The following is a 20,273-nucleotide window of genomic DNA, read 5'->3' as shown; positions in this document are numbered from 1 at the left end:
CATCACGCAAGAGGCTCTGGTTCTAAAGTTTCTCGAGTAATGATAATATGTGACGAGCGTATGCCGGCTACGAGAAATAACCTTTGAAAATTCATCTCAATTCGCCCCGAACGCTTTGTACGTTTGTAATGAATAGATGGAAAAAAAAACACCACATCACACTAGACAATCGAATATGGATTGAAACGTTAACTTCGTCGGAAGTTTCAGTTGTGGGGTTCGGTTAGAATTCAGTTAGAACGAAGACATGTTTAGCTCTGAGGAAATTGCGATAGCGTACCTCACGCGATGTGGTTAGTTTTAATAGCTTAAGGTAAGTATCTCTTCCTTTGTTTCTGATTCACAATTGTTATCGCAAATCGATTTTTTTGGGTTGAAACCATTCCCAATAGAATAATGTTTTGAAATTCAATTTTGTACTCAAAATCGGCGGTTAGCTCCACAGAGTCGATCAGCTCCTTCATACCACTAAGCTGATTGACTTTTGATCTAAATCTAGAAATAAATCAGAATTTGCTAGAGTCATAAAAAATTACTGAAAATGAACACTTCAGGTGTCTTAAATTCCATTTTTTTCGTTGCACATTTCCGATCTGATAGGCTCGAATATAAGCGAATGCCCTACCGTTGTTGCGTCCTAGTCGGCAATCGAATCGGTACTTAAAGCAACGCCACAAGCTGTTCAATCGAAGGTTCGGATATTGGTCATCGTGTAGGTTTTAATCGGCGATGGCGGTGGTATCCGCAAAACGTCGGCCATATTCGACAGGGATGGCCTAATTTGAATGGAACATTCAGCCGAATCTCGGATTTTTAGTAAGCTTCTCTACTTAGTGACGTCCGATAATTGTTCTGATGTACCTGCCTAGTAAAGGAACCGTTCTCAAAGACGGCAGGTCTTGCCTGGCGAAATACTTTGGCCCGATATAAACCATCTCGGCATTGTAGATCTTAATGGCGTCGAGAATCAATTGCAGCGTTTGTTGAATCTATTTTGTGGCTCAACACTATTTGAGTACATATTGGTGCGTCTGTCGAGTGAAAGTTCGACACTACCTGCTTTGTTCTCGGCACCGTTCAACGAAATCACTGCCACTCCACTGTTACGTCGAGTTATGGTGCTACTTAAGGCAGTAGAATATATATGATAATGATACTATAGAGAGATAATTAGCATTGCGTAGAAGTAATTTAGTCATTTGTACACATCCTAAATTTACCTTGGAACGTTTTTTGAGGTAGGTGTTCCGTGTTACAAGGTAATCGTTATGTTTAGCAAAGGCAATAAACATATGTGCCATTTAGATGCAACGCTTACCTAAAACCGCCTATTGAACAAATCTAAACTCTTTCGACTAAATGAAGCATTAGTCAGTTAATGATACGTAATCTTCATCTAGTTTCTGTTAGCTTCCAATGAAAAGTTTCATTTATTACGCATTATATATATAAAATATAACTAGCTGTCTGTTAGACACTAGCACACAGCTCTTGTTCGGTCTGCCTTGACAAAGCCGCGTTCAACCATGATAGTTTATTAAGTTTCTAGATTCCAAATACAAAGCCAAAATTTAACTATAATATTCACCAATGGAAATAGGTTATGCAATGGCTCGTATACGGCTGCATGCTTTTATGGTCCCGTATCACGTCAACCACTGCCAATTTACGTCCATGTACGTTGGCCTATATGCGCGCTATCCGGATAACAGCTTTGATGCTTTGCCCTGAACGTGCTCCGTAAACGCTCTGAACGCCTATAGACGAAGGAAATTACTTTTCGGCGCGGTTGTTGCTTAGTCAGACCGGCCGCAGTAGAAAAAACTGGAACTACTTCAGCTACAGACAAAAACAATTCGTTCTGACCTTTCAACCTGACGAACAAAGTCATTGCTGCTGTAAACACTGTATTTAAGATGAAAAAAATCATATCTAGATACATTCAACACGTTTTATCCAAGTCCGTGAAAATCGATGCTGGACCACGAGGCTGCCCCGCATTCGAAGAAGACCTTCGAGGACGTTCAGGCACGGCTTCCATAGACAATAGGGATGATCGCTAAATATAAGATGCACACGTCGATCTTCAGTCACCTAGAACGCATCGTAAAGAAGCACCGCACAAAGGCTAACAATACATATGACAGTAATCTTATCGTCGTATTATAGCATGAACGGTTTACTATTGTCATTATGCTGTAGTCAAGATAAATTATGTAGTGAGTTTACATACGCACTTGGTTGGCTCTTGACTTAGTGGACTAGTTCTTTCTTTGTACCTGGATTGTCGAAAGGTCTGCGTCCTCCTCGGTATTCTCCTGGCTACTTTTCTTTCTATTATTAATAAATCTATTTTCTACAGGAAACTTTCGTGCGGAAATCTGTTTAGAGTGTTCATTGGATTGCATTTGCTTGGCAACAGTCTCAGCTACAACTTCACAAAACTCCGCCAGATCCGCGTCCGTCCGAGCAATAAATGTTCGCCTTAATTGCCCTGTATGAATCCAGTAGGTAATATGCTGTCATTAATTATAACAATGCTCTTTCTTCCCGCGATTGGAAAAACAATCTAAATTTCGGTAAAAATCAATGCCTGATATGGGTAGGGGTATCCAACATGCTGCACACGAAACGATTCTATGAATTGTAAGTTTAAATAATGATTTATAATTTCGGATCAGCGTTTACTATTGCATTTGTGGCATACTTAATTTCGAGTTGGCTTCTATGAGCACGATCAGTACGACGAACGGACACGTATCAGAGGACTGAGTGGCCCAAAGGAGGTCTCTTAGCTCGCGTCGAGAAAGCCGTCGATAGAAGCAGTCTGCCAGAGACGGGCACATCTCCTTTGCATCCAACGAACTTGTTTCGATCTCGTGCTCGCCTAACGATCTAACACATGATATTCACTCATTAAAGTATAATAGAACAACGTGACATGTGCTTTGGCGCCATGTGAAGGAGTTAGTAATAATGAAGTGTCAACATAATAGACATCACTAAGCAGGTAAAACAGCGGATCCGCTAGGTGTAATGTTCAGAAGATAATGTTTCAAACAAATTGATACTAAACATCGACGAAAACATCAGCAGGCACACTGGTCTGCAAGAAGTTTTCATACATAATATTGTACAAAGTTTTCTAATGTTTGTACACATGATCAATGGGAGATTAGGAAATGGTTTTTGTCAGTTCATAATCACTCGTTTCTCTGATTCATTCTGTTGAGGCTCCTCAGCGGTATGTGTAAACGATCAGCGACAGGCATCATATCTTCGCTTTGGCCAGATCCAGGCTTCTGTATAAGACACGTTTCGATGAAAACACATAGCTAGCGGAGCTACCAGCTCATTCTGGCTGTCATTAGACTTTATCTCAAGGGATATATCAAGGTGTCCTCCATGTCGGTGCTTGACATCGAAAATGCGTTACAAGACATTATGACTAACTAATAACTATTCTATAAATGGTGTCACGTCTGCTAAATGACAAAAATAAAACGGAACTTTGGAAAGGTACCCTGTTGTCAAAAGTGTGAGACACACCCTATATATATATATATATATAGAGAGAGAGAGAGAGAGAGAGAGATTTTAAAGGTTCAAGATCTATCTGATTTTGCTAAATTATTCTTCTAATGCACTGAGTGTCTATGGACACTGCTAAATCCTCCAGAATCGCTAGTCTAGTGACAATATGGAAGAAACTAAGACCAGACATGTTCATAACATGCATCTATGATAAATATGGCCAATATAAAGAACATATGTGACTATACGAGAAAGCAGACTATTGCGAATGAAAACACTAAATAGTTTAAAATGGCAGATCCAGTATACCGAATATCTCCGATTGTTTCTACAAACCATTTGAGTACAGAAAAACATAGAACAAAATAATTAACTGCCTATGTATAGGCAGTAGTAATAATATTTGCCTGACAAATTTGTGTTTTGGGGGAAGGCATTGCGAGCTAGAAAAGGAAATTAATTTACGAAAGCGGATTCAGTGACTCGTTAAGATGGCCGCTGGTACTCGGTGGTGACCGACAGCAGGTGCGCATCGATCTCCCGGAAAGTAATTGAAGACTGATAAAACGCAAGTCATATTCGCCTTTACGTGCTTCCTATACAAAGTCCTGTGTCGGCATTGACGGCGCGACCACTTGGCTTACGTGCCATATCATATGCCGCTGATAGTGTCGTAGAACGCACCTCACATCGTATAGTAGCTGGGTTAGATTCTTCTGGGTCAGAACATTTGGATCGCTAATTTACCGACTTAACAGACTGCCTATAATTGACATCGGCATTTATAAAAAAAAATTTATATATATATGTATAAGTGTAGATCGATCGAAATGCGACTCTTTTCTGGCGTCGTTCTAAGCGTGGGCTACCGTCAAAGTGGGCGCGTCCATTAACATGTGCAGTATAATTCGTTATAATTAGGTCATTTTAAGACCTAAGTCTTAAAATGTTTTTAAGACTTTTTTTTTTTAAGTTAAAAGCAAGGGACATAAACATATGCGTATTTTAAGGCCACTGTCGTGCATTTTCATACCTCCTTACCTCTCGCGTTCTCCATTCGTTTCATTCTACAAGCCGAAGAAATATCTAGTGCGGACTAGATGTTCAGTACAGCCCAGTCTACTAGAAACGATAACGATTTTACCCACCCGGTTGGACGTGACGCATTTCCATATAGGCTTCTCATTTTTAACTTGAATAAAACACATGGACCCATATCAAGTTTTGAGCTTCTACTATTATTTATGGGTTATTGTTTCAAAGACAAAAAAGAGACAAATAATCTTCTTTAGCAGCTCGAACAGACCCTTCTGTAATCATGCCACTTGTAGTAGGCGCTAACGTAAGACGATTACCTTAAAAATGACGCCTAAGAGTTGGCAATCTCAAATCGACCACTTTCCACCCACTGAGTAATTGTTCTAATGCAACGTTTTGACCTTAACCTCAGCGATCTATACATGGCTTACGCAACCAGCGAGTGCAACTGTAGACTATAGTTAGCATCGACTTCAAGAGCCTTCAAGTTACATATTTATGCGCTATATGCATGTAAGTTATACATACATAACAGTAATGCTTTTCTAGAGCACTAATCAATTGTATTGTACTGTCAATCCAGTGAGGCCGTTCGTGTGGTTATCCTTTAACCATTTTTTATCTTTACCGTGTTAGTAGGCTCCTAATGAATAAACATGAATGTGCGAGATATTAGCGTAGAGCGTGACATTACCCGACTAACAGTCAAGGCAGAGAAAGAACTTTATTTATATGTACTAATTATAAACTTTTTTAAAGGATTTATTTAACATGTAGCACTTGCCACTTACCTGATGCGTGTTCTATCTGTGAGCTTATTCTATTCGTGAGTTTCCATAGAGGATGGCATGATCTTAGACGCTCAAGCCCAATTTTAATATCTCGTCGTACTGAAAGCACCGGCTTGAGTTCATACTCAACTTTATCCATGCTGAGGCTAATATATCCAGAAACGTTTAACAACAGGCACTAAGGTACACTTGATTCAACTAGGCAGCCAGTCGCCGATATAAGGAGAATATGGGAGATATTTAGCTATCCGTAGAATACATGTGTTTTAGATTTCCGCCATTGATTTTTTTCATATCAGCATCAAATTAACCGTGAACCGGGCACAGACTATTTCCACTTGGGCTGCTAATGGCTGAGCCCTTTTGCTCTGTCAGATGTATCGTATCCTCAGCAAAGTTCTGGACGGCTTGCCATGCGTCTACTACGAGCCGTCCAATAAAGTGTTCGAAAAAATGTATTGCTAAAATGAAATAGTCAGAGAATCGACGTCCAACCTCGTCGTAATTTCGTCACGGAGTGAGTTAAGCTCTATTGATCCATATTTTCATGACTCAGCTAGAGTGACGAGATTGTCAAGCATAGGCACGGAACTGCCACCAGATTAAAGCAATCAAATGACGAAAAACCAGATGACCAAACAGTGATGCAGATTTGAGTGAGTGGAAATACAGTTGCAGGTTAAATGTACGGGTCCTTGAGTCTTGATCCCGTATCAAGTAGAGCATATAATAAAATACGTGTTTAGCCGCCGAAAGGCGCACGTCGTCACCATTGTTTTTGTCACCGATACGCCAATGAAAAGTTTGATTTAATAACATCAATCGTTTAGAACAATGTCCGCTGCAGGTTTCGGACAGAAGCATCAGTCGACTTCTTACCACTGAGTTGCCTGTAGAACTTTATTAATTGGCTATGTACATAGGCTGTTTAGAGATGAGATAAGGTTAAACGATTCCCTAAAGGTCAGCGTAAAACTGCGTGCACCTGTGAGAAAAATCTGATCAAAGTTGATGCTTTGTATATTTTTTTTTCGAATTAGACCATCCTACTAATACTAGCTTTTCATAACACATCTTGCTACAGCAATGAGCTACGGAATCAGCTTAATCAGATTGGTTCTGCTGAGCACTGGCTAATTTTCTTCTTCCAAGGGGTGAAGATGTTTAGCGTAATTTTATTGAAAGCTCTCACGTTAAATCATCGAAACGGGGCAAAGAAAAGTAATAGAATTAGTGAGGTTTACAGAGCCAGATTGATCTATAGCAGTGGCGAATGTTAACAATGACGGCTATAAAAAACAATGCAAATGCGGTGATGACTAACATCGTCACAGATTAGACCATCCTTAATGTAAACCGTGTCACATGTCCGCCGTATTTCTGAACACTCCGAGCACACATGACCTGTGTTTCTGTTCGCTCCTAAGCGGGATCAAAGCAGATAAGCTCAGTTCATAGCGTTTTATAACATTCGACGTATATGTATAGTCTGCTGTTGCAGTACGTGAGCCATTAAACACTGGTGTTTTGCTTCCAACTTGAATAATTCACGACCACATTACTTTTAGTTTCATATGCTCATATGATGTAAGCAGTCGGGTCTCGTTGCCGCGGCCAAACCCAGTAATTTCGTGCCATCGCCAGACTGTTCTGAGCTTAGCGATTTACATGCAAGACATTAAAAAAAAAAACTAACAGCTTCAGTGGAGAAAGAAGAGCGGAGCAGGACCTGAACTACTACAAACATTAATTTTATCTAATCGGTCTTCACGATACAACTGACAGCAGACGGTGGAAGCAAACAACGTCCAGCCGCGTTTGCACCCTTTCGGGAATGAGTATATCCTAACAATAGAGTAAACGAGTTGCTTCTCCTTGTCGAGTAAACAGGAAAAGAAAGGTGCCAGTGGCCTTAGGCTGACCCGGTTCAGCTATTTAACTGATCAGAACAGGGTTTTCAGCAGGATGTGGCGAACGCGGTTTTAGATAGTCATGTCTGCTTGTCGATATAGAAATAGCATTGGATATTTATAATTTTACATGCTTTAGCATCAATCCGCCTAGTGAGACATCGATTTATAAAACGATATGACAACTTAGATAGATAGCCGAACTTCTACTTGAACTGAAATGCTATCGAATACTGTCGGGGCATAATCCGTTATATGGGCTGTGCTTACGTATCGGTATTACACGCCCATTTCGAATCTCGCGAGAAACGATTTACAAAATAGCAGGAAGAACGATTTGTCTCTAAATTCATATTTCTCTTTGCGGAAGTCCGTAGAAATGCGTAGAACTTAGGAAACAAGATACTAGAGCGGTCAAGTTAATCTGCAAGCAGGCAGACAGGCGGGCAGGCTTATCGAGTTATCTTACTGAACTGTAGAATCTATAGTCAGTACGTTTCACGTAGACACACACTCTCTGTGAGGCTGTACTTACCCTCGGTAGAATGTATAAGATGGAGGATTTTTATTTAGCGGTATATAGTAGCAGGTACCTGTTGATAAAGCCCTGATCGTTACTGATAGTTTATTTCGGAAGTTCGAGACGACTGATTGGCCTTTTCGGCCACCAGGAACAGCTCGCTTCTCCTGTGCCGTTAGACTTGGAAATAACAAACAAAACGCTAGCCAGCTAGTTCATGCCATGGCGATTCGTTCTGAAATAACATATGCTAATGCTATCAAGTTTTAAGCTCCGGCAACGATTGCTTTTAACAGTATAGTTGGCTCTTCTGGCATTGTGAACTATCAAGAGGATAAATCATCATGGTATGAGATGACCCAGGTTTGATAGCGCAAATCATAACGGGACGGTGAGAAATCCCATATTATATGATTAAAATTTGAATCAAGGATCACGGGAAACCTTGTATGCATGCGTGCCACAGCTCAAAGACAATACGAATTTCATTTCACTGAGTTTACGTCTGTTAAGCTTCAAGGCTGTAGTAGCAGATTTAAGCTGTTAGCTCTTACGATCAAATATGCTAATAAATATATATACGACCTAATGAGGATATCATGACATATATGTCCTGTGTGTTCCACAGTGTTTGTATATGCTCGGAAGTTCATATTGAACTTTTATTTGGAAACCGAAATCGGACGGCCGGAAGTGGCAAGCAAACGAGACAGTGAACGATAGAGTTTTATCCGTGTATAATTAATTTACCACTGTATCATTCGGTTTGCAAGGAGTCAAATAATCCATTGATTGTCTGTTTGATAATGTGTATTAGAGGTAAAGAAACTTATGGATTCTCCAGACAATATTTATGAAACGGAGGTTAAGCCATAAAACATGATACCTTGCTAAGTTAACAGATGCTGACAATGGAGCTAACCACCCAATTTATAGTTATATCTAACTTTTCATATCCAACAAGTATAGGATTGTATGAAATACATGCATCCTGGAAAAAATACATTCATATAGGGCTCGAGGGCTCGTTAGATTTAACCATTCAGACGTTCCTAAGGCTAAAATGTTTAGCAGGAGTTTAGAAAGTCCTCGCATCATTGGATGAAGTCATTCGAAGGTAATTTTATGCTAGCTACTATCATACCGACAGCAACACACGGACGGCAGAAAATAGTCAAGTTTAGCCCGCTATGAGCCATTTACTTTAGTAGTTCTGACGTTACCGATCAGACGGCGCTGGCTTCACTACCACGAAGTCTAAGGTAATAACTTCGACGAACTTCCACTTATTCTTAAAGAACAATCTGTCACGGAAACGCTAACTGGATAATATTGGCACTTAGCGTTGTTATACGTCACAAAGCAATCACAAGTGTTTTTGAAATTTATGATAAGCCTCTAGAAATAGACATATATCTATTCCTAGAGGTTTACCATAAATTTGTACATCTATTCACGTCTGAATAATAGCACCATGTCGTTACCCGTAACCTGTCACTGTTGTTTTTGTTTGGAATTATAGTATATTATAAACGTGAGCCTTGTGATTATTGTAAATAACAAAACTGTACGTAAGTTTGGAACGTTATTGCATCTAGTGGTATTGCGTTCCTACCTGTACCGATACAGCTACGTGCACTGAAAGGGAAAAAGACTGCTCCATACAGATAAACGATAGGGCATATTATTATTTGTGCCTTAAATAGATGTGCGTACGAAAATTCTAAAAATCAATCGTAGTTTTCAAAGCAGCAATGTCCTTCTCTCAGAGCTGAGCAGCTTTGTAAAAATAAAAAAAAGGGGGCTGCTTCTTATTCGGTGTGGAACGTTCCACTAGTTTTGTGTTTAATCGGGATAATCGAATATCGAAAAGCTAGCTGGAAAAAACCTAACATGAGTCGCAGAATTGTTATGTATACTCATTGAAAAAAGACTGCCAGTACAGTCGTTGGATCCCGATGATAATCATGCTAAACTGATCTATAAATTTTTCTGTATAATTTCGTGTCCATATCGGCGAAGGCTAAGACAAGCTTCATGAGGTACTAGATCAGTAAAAAGCGTGAGCTCTCACAATACTTGACTCGCACTCAATGGTGCTCGCTTCGCAATTTTGCATAATTGTAACCATAAAGAAAACGCTATCGATAGACAACAGCTAGAACAACACTTACAGGCAAACGTATCCATGAATCATGAAGATAGAAAGATCTACACGAAGCCATTTGCGAATGGTGGATCTTGTTCCTTCAAACGTAGGTTGCGCAGATCTTTGTAGTACTAATGTAATCGATGTTTTTTTTTCTGGCAGTTTATGTAATTTATTCATGGTACCTAATTTATATGTTCAGTAATTGTTAAACGACACAATGTAAATCAGCACATACCTAAAAGTGATCTTCACTCCGTTTCATTCCAGGCTTCGCATTAGGCTTCTTGATGTCCTTGCTCGTTTCAGTCATTCTTCACCTGTAGTTTCATAAAACTTTAACCAAAATGATCCTACTCATGTAGGCGTAAACGTCATCGAGAGAGCAGAACTTCGTTGGGCCCTTCGGTCTTAACTGACCAATCCAATACATTTCAGGCCATCCATACGTCGATCGCTGCCAGTTCATATACAACCGACGCATCTAGCGACACAGACTAACAAGTTCGAGACTGTTCTTGGTCTCATGTCTAACTTTTCAATGCGTAGTTCAATGCGACATAGTATGGAAGATCGTCACTTCAGTGATAATCGAACAGCGATGGCCGGAAGTTGATGTTGACAGGCAGACTACTTATTCCAGCTGTTGGCCAATCAAGCGCGCATGCGAACGTTCAAGTCTGCGCAGATCCATTGAGCACAGTCATTGCGCCGTTACTAGCAGTCGGCGGTCTCTTCTCATCCATAACGTAATGTAGTAGGGTACGCGAGAGGAATCAGCGTTTTTGCATTGGATCGCGAGTAAATTGCACATGGAGCCGCTGTACAACGGAGCGATCGCAGAGCGTCTACAGCAGCTTAGCTACGTCTTGCTGTGATTGCCAATGGAGGCGTGTCGCCAATACCGTTAAAACCATCAGTGTCGCGGTTGGTCAAGCAATACGTCCATATAGTCATTGGAGCGCCCTCTCCTCGTTGAGAGCAACTGATACCGTTAATCTGCTGAGCAAACAGGCAGACACTGCCAGCCAATTTTAGACTCAAGGCGGCCGCCATTTACATTGGGGAACGCACCTTCGGCGGCGGAACGGCCGCTACTTGGAGCGCCACCAGGCGGCTGGGAAAAAATAATTACGGTAATATTGTGCTTATCTAGAGCATAGGTGGCATCGCTAGCCATATACGTGAAATGCTAAACTGTTCAGCCACATTTTCTCGAACGGCGTGGCAGTAGGGTGTGACTGCTGGCATCACGAACTTCCCACTAAGGAATAGGAGAGGGTGAAGCTAGCCGAGAGTCAAGAAGGATCACGCAAAATCGACTAATGGTTCAGCAATAACAGCTATCACTGTTCCAGTCACTGCTGCTGCTTCCACGGGTGCGAACTTCCACTAGGCAGTAGACCGCCCTTGCTGGCATCTCTGCCTGCGCTGATGCAATCGGTAGACGCACGGTTGTTCACTGCATCGTTCGTTCGTTTAGACCTATACTATCGAGCGCCGGTTATGACAATTCACACTATTAAGATCGCACTTCTTCGGGCGCCCTACCGCCACAGACTGGCACCCGGCAAACCGGTCACAGATATATTGCTGCAGTATATAATCTGTTCAGAAACAACATAGGAGACAAAATACAACAAAAGCAAAATCCTACGAAGCATAAAGGGTCAGGGCAGATAGACAGCAAACTGTTGCTTAGTCTATCGGTTAGGCCTCGGATGGGTTAAACAAAAGGTTCACGCATGAGGACGACGAAGGGATACATTCAACAGCTTAGCGGGGTTTTGTATTGAAAATTACTACCAGATATTCCACGATGTATTCCTTTAACATAAAGAAGATCTAATCTCTGTTTTTGTATCGATCACTTATTATTCTAATCATATATACTGCTTACCTAAGATCTAACACCGCTATATAAGCTATTTCTGTTCCTGTACAATAGACTGCTTGAGGTTCTGCAATGAAACTCTACTCTGGACCACCGAAAATGCCCTTCCGAATTCTGAAATTGTCCAGCAGGGACTATAATAGAATGGTAATGGCCTGGAGCGCTGGCTCAAGCCCGTCAACGACATACGCTACACGGTGAATATAATTCAATTGAAAAACAACACAATATTAGAACAAGAATAAATTTTGCTTGGTGATCGTTCAGACAATCTTTTCAAGTTGACATCTTCATAATACACTCAACGAAGCAAAGACAAAGTATGATTGTAATGATTATCTTTGTTATTTCCCGTTTCGTACACATAAATCTATGTCAATGTACAGAAAGAGCTAGCGAGATAATCCTGCGTTTAAAAAGTAGACAACCGCTTTTTTGTTGAGGGAGTTCCTCATGCCAAACAACGAAAGTAATCATCCCTGCTAATTCGAACACAATCAAATGTGTCTGCTGCCATACAGTTACAACTTCCGTTATCGTTGTCACATCTAGTTTCCTTCTTTCTGGAATACCGGGATTCGATGAAGCGGTCAAACAAACATGACATATTGTTACTACCGTCACGGTCCTCATCAGTGTGCTTACATTGTGCGTGATTGGCGTCCTGAGCCTAGCATCAAAGAACACCTTAGGATACGAATTCGAGCACGCACAAACCGGAGGCCAGATATGTTCCATAGATTTAGCCTAGCAGGTCTCGACTGTCAGGAGGTCGGTAATCTAACAGGCCGCTTAATGATTTCACAGGTATGTCGAATCTCATTGTGACCAGCGCATTTATACATTCACTGAACTATTTTGGAATTAACGTTATATATCATATTGTGAACTAGAGACTTCGTGCGGCTGGTTTGCAGAATCCCGTTCCGCTTGTCATCACTGCTAGTCTATGAAGCTTAAAAGTGTGTCGCCATGTTTACCATTGATGATAACATGTTTAGATATGGGGTTTCGATATACTCATTATATTGGTCATTTGCAGTAGATCCATTGGTGCGCACTTATTTTCATGTAGGGCCAAAGTAAGCCACTTGTAAACGCAAACGATAGAAGGGACGCCGCAGGGCTAATCAGCTTCTATTCTTCATCAAAGTGCATCTTCGCGATGCACGATCTAACTGACGAAAGTTTGTTCGTCTAAATTTATGCATTATACATTTCCATACCGTAAAAATCATCGTATGCATAGTGTTTGCGTGTGTGCCAGTTAATATAATTTCTTCACAGAAAATGGTTAGCGGGCTTCGATCTTCAGGCACGGGATGATCTGAACAGAATTCATAATGCGGACTTCGGCTATCAAATCGCTATTGTCGTTGGCAGATGGGCGTGGGCAATCGCTAACGGAATTACTGGGCTTAATTCCTAATTGGCATCGTTTACATGGATTAATCGTCCTGCAATGCTGATGATGTAATTCGTCTGTGATCTGATGATCTATAGAACAAACAGATGTATGAATGGCTGATCGTTTGTGAAACACGAAGCTTTTCAAGCGCTATATCAGAATGCAACGAGTGCCAAACAAGTCCGATATCAATTGTTTGATTTCTGTTTAATATACTATAATCATAAAAGAAAGCTATTGAAAACAGAAAGCTAACTCTCAATATAGTTATAACACATTAAGGCATTTGTAGCCGTCCTAACATTACTCGTAGTACATCGAGTATAAGATATACATTGTGTGGAATGTTACATGAAATTATAAGCCTGTACAAATGAAAATAAGCATACTATTTTTAGTTGAGAGTGGTCCCTTGAGACAGTAAAAATAAGAGCACGACCATGGTGCGACTCGTGGTCGTATGGACACACATTGAGAGGAATCTCACCTACGAATATCCTAAGACCGATCGGCTATATTGCAGAGACTCTGCCCGTCGAAATCGGCCCTATAACGACCGCAGCAGATTTCACCTGATAGATAAACCACTGAGTACCATGAGCGTGGCGTGCTTATAACAACGGTGCTATTCATGTTCTTCCGTCGAGCAACCAGCCCTGCTCGAAGGTAAAGATAGTGTTCCTTGTATGACTGATCTGAACTGGAAAAACGAGAGCCTTTCCGAGGAGTCTGAGCTGGAAATACACCAGATGATTATCGTCAGTAGTGTTCGCCTTGGGTCCCTCAATCTGGCTAGCGTCTAGAAGATAGAGATTAACCCGTGGCACGATCTCAGGTAGCCGGAGGGGTCGTATTTTATCTAATATATACATTTAAACGATTAGTTGGAGACAGGGCACCGTATGGCTGAGCGACTTCTGTGATTTAGGCACATCAGGGTCTCGTTCCGTGTCCACCGACTTTTGCCATATCTTAACATTTGCACTGTCATAGGATCCAAAGGAACGCGAACGTTCGAACGAAGCAACAGGCAGAGTTCTTGTAGACAGCTAAAAAAAGCAAACTCTGTTATTTTCCTTCTAGAGCTCGAGAATATCGAAGTAGGCGAAATTCCTATAAGGATTATTGTTAAATGTGTCGTGGCCACCCTCTGGAGCTAACTTCAACATTGTCCAATAGAAGTATAAATTTTGCACTAAAATTATTTCACAAATAAGTCTATTGTGTTTTTTTTAGTGGAAATTAGGAAGCTGAGGTCCAAATTAAGCGCCAACTAGAAGTACGATCAATGACTTTACACTTACAACGGTGATTTGGTTGATTTCGTATAGTAAAAGCGCTTCAAAACAACTTAGCGCTATGCTTCTATAAACACATTCATCATTTCATAAACCTATAACTAATTAAGATTACGTTAAACGTAACGTGACGAAGTAACCTATTTTTGTAGAACGGCCTTTCTTATTTACTTTACTAAAGAAATATTGCTTAATTATATTATAACCAATTTTTTTTCAATTAGCTAAAGAAAACATTTTTATGAAACGGAATTTCCCATCTATCGTCGTCCACATGAACGAGTACGATAAAGCGACTATGTATGACTATGTGTTTACATTTATTTCCTTTCTCTTAAGTCAACTAAAATAAATGACGAAACCCTACTCTGTCGACGAAAGTTTGTACGACATTAACATCGTTCGGCCAGTTTTTCACCCGATTTCAAAATGACGACATCTATTGTTTTGTCTCGGATTGAGAACTAGTACCTAAATAAGTTATTCTCCTTACAAGTTCCACGTACTGATTAGTTATGATTTTTTCGCTGTAATCGACGCACGAGTAATTTGAAAATTATCCTATTCTTATAAATGCCCATAAAAAGTAAGGCTTTTATTAAAAAAGCATTAAAGCTTTTCCTGATTGCACGTCTATTCGTGATCGTTGCTTTCGTCTATCCTCTCATACACGATTTTCTATACGGATAATCTAAATAGATTTCCTTTCGATAAGCAGCCCAGTCGAATCGCCATCGTTGTCTAACCCACCCTATGATGAACGTCTGAACTTGCGCAAACGACCGACACAAATCAACTTCACGGTACATTCAAGTTAACAATAGCCGAATTCCAGCGAAATCACTGAAACCAAGAACGATGGCGTCGTTCGTATTACTCAATCATGAGAAGCATAGAACCACAGCAGTCATTTATTCAATATATTATGAACGTATCGAACTGCTCGTTGAACGTTAAGCGTCACGCATCATTGGCGACTGGCCAAACCCCAGACCCTACCGGGGAAGCTCAAAGCTTTCTTTCCTCACCTTTCCTATAAGCACAGTTAGCGATCCATGGGGGTAAAAAGGAATGGAAGGAGGGGCGCCTCTTCTTTTTCGGTTCGCGACTTGAGCCGATGTCGCTTCTTTATTGGTCATCAGTAGAATAGCTGAGACAGATAATTTAACCAGCTGAAACAGCTGAATGAGTATGAGTTGGATATAAATGAGGAAAATTTTTCGTAAAGGGCAACCCTCATATAGGGATATTGTGCTTGTTCGATGAGCGCCACAGTACTGTGTACTGTTACAACTAACTGTCAACTGTGCAGTGTCTCGTACGATGTCTTTCGTAAAGTTTGCGTATAAACGTGACTGTCCTTTCTATCTAACGGCTCTGTGAGCTGCACAGAGATACAACCGTATAGCATCTTGGCATTTCGATGGTTAGAATTTGTTTTTAACGACCTGAAAATTCTTCAGACATTCTTTGATATTCGTTGCTCACGGTTGAAATCAAACCGTATTATCTAGCCAATAACTTACATTTAGTACAGTGAATTGAACTATTCATCTGTAGAAAAGCCTTTTACAAGGAACATTTGAAGCTATGTTTCGCATACATTTCTAGCTGGTTTAGCGTCGTGCTGAATTCAATATAAGTTGTTTGCCCTCTTTCTCTTCCATTCAACTCGTGTACGCAGGTAACGATGCTGCCTCGTATAGAGCATCATTTGAGCATCTGTCCAAATGTACCAAGCTCATTTAGTATCCTGACATCGAAACAGAAGAAACTTCTATACATAAGCGTTGCTACGAAAAAAACCTATCATTTCAGCGCTAGATCTTTATACAGTTTCCCTCGTAAAATCCCATATGTTTTTAGTAAGTTAGCGAACAATTTTTGCCTCTTTTCTTTTTAATAGAAATAGTAAATATCTACTAGCAGCAGTCATATATTACAATTATGTAACCAGGACGATAGGTTGATATCCTTTGCTTTTTGTTAGAAGACATATGTTGATCGTTGCCTTTTCCTTCCATTTCCTTCGCAAATTCGTCGTTCTTATGTACAACAATTCATCATTTAGTCAATCACGATTTTCGGTCGCAATGCAAGGCGTCAGAAGTCCGTCAATCTTCAATTATCTAATGAATAAGCGTACTACTGACACGGCACATCTACATCCAGCTACTCTAATTTATTATTAAACGCTAAGTTATAATAAAATACAACGATTATCTTACCATAGCTTACCACATATCTATTACTCAATATAATTTAACTAATGCCTTTTTAACGTTTGCCTCGTCGTTTATCTCATAAACTCCGATTTCGTTTACAGACGGTCCGCTGCCCCTTACACGTCCCAATTCGTCAGCACAGCCACGGTGCAAAGTTCGTCCAAATGCCCGCTTACCACTATACGCATTGTTAGCACCAACAAAATCATCATCATCATTACCTGTGAAATCTACATTAGCGCCACCGGGCAATTTATATGCAGCACGTCCAGCGTCGTCACCATCCACATCAGTATCACGGCCAGTACCAACATCACTCGCACCCCTTACCATCACCACGGGGACATCATCATATGGATCTGGGGCCTACGGAGATGACGGAAGTAGGGGAGCGGGAGCGAGCTATGACGGTTACGATTGCTGGTCATAAACCGCTATCGACTGATACCAAGAATCGGTTAGAGTGAGTGACGGACACAGTATATAACACAAACGGTTAATCGGTATTGTCTGCCACTACAAAAACGTATTAATCGATCAGAAAAATAAAATAAATGCTTCGAGCTCTGCGTCCGGCGTTACCGTCGATATGTATGTGTCCTTAAATTTTACAGGTAAGCACCATAGCACGGCACCGTCACAGAAGTGGTTAGTTAAATTTAATCAGTTAATCAAGGACAATTAAGTCGAGCTGACCCAAGAGCACGTGGCTCTAGGGACATAGCTTTCACCTTAGCTACGGGAGATCCTAGTTTAAATTTCTGACGAACCTTATAATTTTCTTGAAGCAATCTGAAAACAGTCCCAAGGCTTCATCCTCCTACCTAGGGGGTTCAAGGCATACGCGTTTGTAGTGCATAATACCCCCCCCCCCCCACTACAAGGTTTTTCAGTCCTATAAACCTCATAAAAAAAAAGCTGCGAATGAGCTGATTTACTGTGTGGATCAGCCCGTAATTAGGTCTGCCCAGCAGCAGAAAAAAGTACATACTTTTTAGAGCAATGTGATCGAAGAAATTGATAGACTGGTAGTGCTAGTCTGTATCGTTGAATATATTCGGAGATGTAGCGTTCTTATTTCTGAAAACTTAATCAAACAAGCTAAGTAAGCTGAATCCTCTAGTAAAAAAACACTTCAATAGCTGCGTCATCACTACATCAAGCACAAATACTTACGTATGTCGATTACATCGTAGACAAGTCAAATATTACGCGAAGTACATAAGGTTTTTTGGTATGTATTTTTTGCGAGTCTACGTGCTGCTCAGGAAGCGTAACAAAAAAAAAGTGACAAAATAGAGACGCACAATAACAAAGTACATACAAAATTGTAATATATATATATATATATATATATATATATATATATATATATTTTTGTGCTCTTTACTCCGTAGCTCTTGTGATTTGGTCACGTTTTTCACTAGAGTTTTTCTTGCAGCACCCCCATGTCACATAAACTGAATCAGGGGTGTTGTTTAATAAGCAAATGCCTAAAAATAACTCGTCATTGCATTTCATGTTGAACGATAACAAAAAAGTGATCAACAGATGTTTAATTAAGACTAGCCTGTGTCGGACCACAGATATGTACATGTTACATGTATGTACCGAAATATGATTCAGTCATGAATTTCGCTAGTCCTATTACATGAAGCTCGATTCCTTTGCGTCAAGCGCAGTTCTCGCTCTTGAAAATCAGCGTTACCTATTGTGGTAACGTACCTCACCATTATTAAACAAGACATGTTTGCGAGTCCTTGTGTCTGTTATGACCGCATGAGTAAACAGGTAAATGAAAACCACTACGAAGCACCATGGTTTTGTTAAATGAATCTATGTGGGTGGTTTATAGAAAAAAATAATAGAGAAAGATGTTCTAGAAAATCCGAAGCTGATGGGAATTGCATTGTGCGGTGTTTTACCTCCCCCCTGTTGCTAAACTTCGTTCCAGACAGCTAACCCTTAGCACAAAATGTCCATGCACAGTTCCGGACCTAAATCATCTGAGGTACGCGTAAGTTGAATACGAAAATACGTTACCGTTGAATTATGGCATTACTTTTCGGAGAGCTGACTTATTCACATACAGCCGACAGAGTTAACCAATACCAAATATAATAAAGGCAACATGTTGAATATTTGCATAATTGGACTGTACCGTAAGTTTCACTAAATTCTAGTAAAGCCATCTTTATTGGGATCGCCTAAAGTACCTTCGCAAATGCCCAGTCCTATTATTTTTATATATAGGTAGCGTTTCAACAGAGCGTACTAGTTCGTTCTACAACGTGCGCTAAAGGTCATACATTACACTTGCGTTTGTAAAAATGCCGAGAGATCTAACTTGCCTACCCTAGCTAGCTCACTTATCGAAGTATAAAATTCCCTTTTTCTACACCTAGGATAAAAAAACGTTTTTCTCAAATAAAAAGGGGTTTAAATATATGAAATATTTACATTGTGCGAAAAGAGGGTATGTTTTTTTTGTATTTTCTTTATATTCCGTTTGTACATAAACAATGATGACCTTTTCATATAAATTTTTTTTTTATACGAAAAGGTCTTCATTTTTTAGCAACACATTTATCACCATCCATCACTCTTTACGATCCTCTCGTGTCTTTACCTTGTCTCGTCAGATATTTTTCGGTTTTACGCTAAAGAAGTTGTTTAAGAAGATAATTAACGAATTACGCATCGCACTCTCCAGTGACTCGAGGCGGTAATCCGTCGGCGCAAGGTCTGCGAATATGGCAAGCTCAAAACAACCTATTCCATAGTTTCATGACCTCGGCAAAAGGGAAACAGAGCAGGCGTCGGTATTTTCAACAACATGAGGAACTCGAATTCGATAACGGTAAAATTCACTCTTCAGGTAGATTGCAACGGGTTATGAAGGGGAAGGGCTATTTTTACATAATATATATAAATAAAAGAAAAAGAACGTTTGGAATAAATGATCTTTATTTATGTATCAAATGAACATATTTTTTCTCACGAACTGGCTGAAAAGACCGCTTATGCCAATTAGCTCAAGGTAATCCGTATAAAAGAACCTCAGTCATCTTCAATATTTGCTGCTACCGCAGAAGCTGTGGTACGGAGCCAGAGTGTGAATCTACTCGTGGTTCTAACACAAAGATAAAACCACTTATTCGCTTTATCGTTTATTCTTCAGATAAAAAGATGGATCTTTTTGAATCGAGCCAAAACACATTTACGGGGCTTACTGCATAGAACTTCTTCTTATGTAGTAGATCTTGGTACGCATCCACGATCGGATATTGCACATGTTAAGATTTGGTCCACGCGACTATTTTTAACTAGATTTCTGTTTGTATCTAGATATTTAGGTTATATAATTCTCTGAGCTGTAAACGACTGTTCCCTAACGACCTTCCGGCTATTCGTAATTTCCAACTCGACATACCAAACCGATCGGCAACGGCTCTACCGTTATAGTTCTCTAGGCACTGTTGTCACTATAGATCGTCGAGTATTAC

General features: G+C 40.2%; 1 protein-coding gene and 1 long non-coding RNA gene across 4 annotated transcripts; one reads left to right on the top strand and one right to left on the bottom strand.

Moving 5' to 3' along the window:
• Positions 1 to 1,491: 1,491 nt before the first annotated feature.
• LOC111271156 (uncharacterized) lies at positions 1,492 to 11,120 on the bottom strand. 3 transcript variants are annotated; one of them, XR_015315212.1, is made up of 4 exons: positions 10,181 to 11,120; positions 2,708 to 2,895; positions 2,238 to 2,494; positions 1,492 to 2,094 (listed from the first exon to the last, which is right to left on the bottom strand). XR_015315212.1 is itself a non-coding variant. In XM_022851753.2 (4 exons), the coding sequence occupies exons 2-4, from the start codon at positions 2,844 to 2,846 to the stop codon at positions 1,933 to 1,935; spliced, it is 516 nt and encodes a 171-aa protein (XP_022707488.1). In that variant the 5' UTR covers positions 2,847 to 2,895; positions 10,181 to 11,068; the 3' UTR covers positions 1,492 to 1,932. The 3 variants fall into 3 exon arrangements, 2 of the variants coding, with proteins under 2 accessions (XP_022707488.1, XP_022707489.1); XM_022851753.2 differs by having other exon boundaries at positions 2,280 to 2,494; positions 10,181 to 11,068; XM_022851754.2 differs by lacking the exon at positions 10,181 to 11,120 and adding an exon at positions 5,364 to 5,842 and having other exon boundaries at positions 2,280 to 2,494.
• A 1,212-nt stretch (positions 11,121 to 12,332) lies between these two features.
• Positions 12,333 to 19,667, top strand: LOC111271157 (uncharacterized). The gene is made up of 3 exons (XR_002686699.2): positions 12,333 to 12,643; positions 16,869 to 17,381; positions 19,481 to 19,667. It is a non-coding gene; the product is annotated as an uncharacterized LOC111271157 (long non-coding RNA).
• Positions 19,668 to 20,273: the final 606 nt, after the last annotated feature.

The sequence above is a fragment of the Varroa jacobsoni genome, unplaced genomic scaffold (genome assembly GCF_002532875.2).
Source record: "Varroa jacobsoni isolate VJ856 unplaced genomic scaffold, vjacob_1.0 contig00380, whole genome shotgun sequence".
In the NCBI taxonomy this organism is placed as follows: domain Eukaryota; kingdom Metazoa; phylum Arthropoda; class Arachnida; order Mesostigmata; family Varroidae; genus Varroa; species Varroa jacobsoni.
This window is presented reverse-complemented; position numbering and strand designations above follow the sequence as displayed.

Excerpts from the sequence above, each read along its gene's own strand:
- LOC111271156 (XM_022851753.2), bottom strand. The coding sequence starts at position 2,846 with ATGTGCCCGTCTCTGGCAGACTGCTTCTATCGACGGCTTTCTCGACGC. Across the intron at positions 2,495-2,707 it reads AGAAGCCAACTCGAAATTAA|GGCAATTAAGGCGAACATTT; the intron begins GTATGCCACAAA and ends GGATTCATACAG. Across the intron at positions 2,095-2,279 it reads CAGACCTTTCGACAATCCAG|GTGACTGAAGATCGACGTGT; the intron begins GTACAAAGAAAG and ends GATGCGTTCTAG.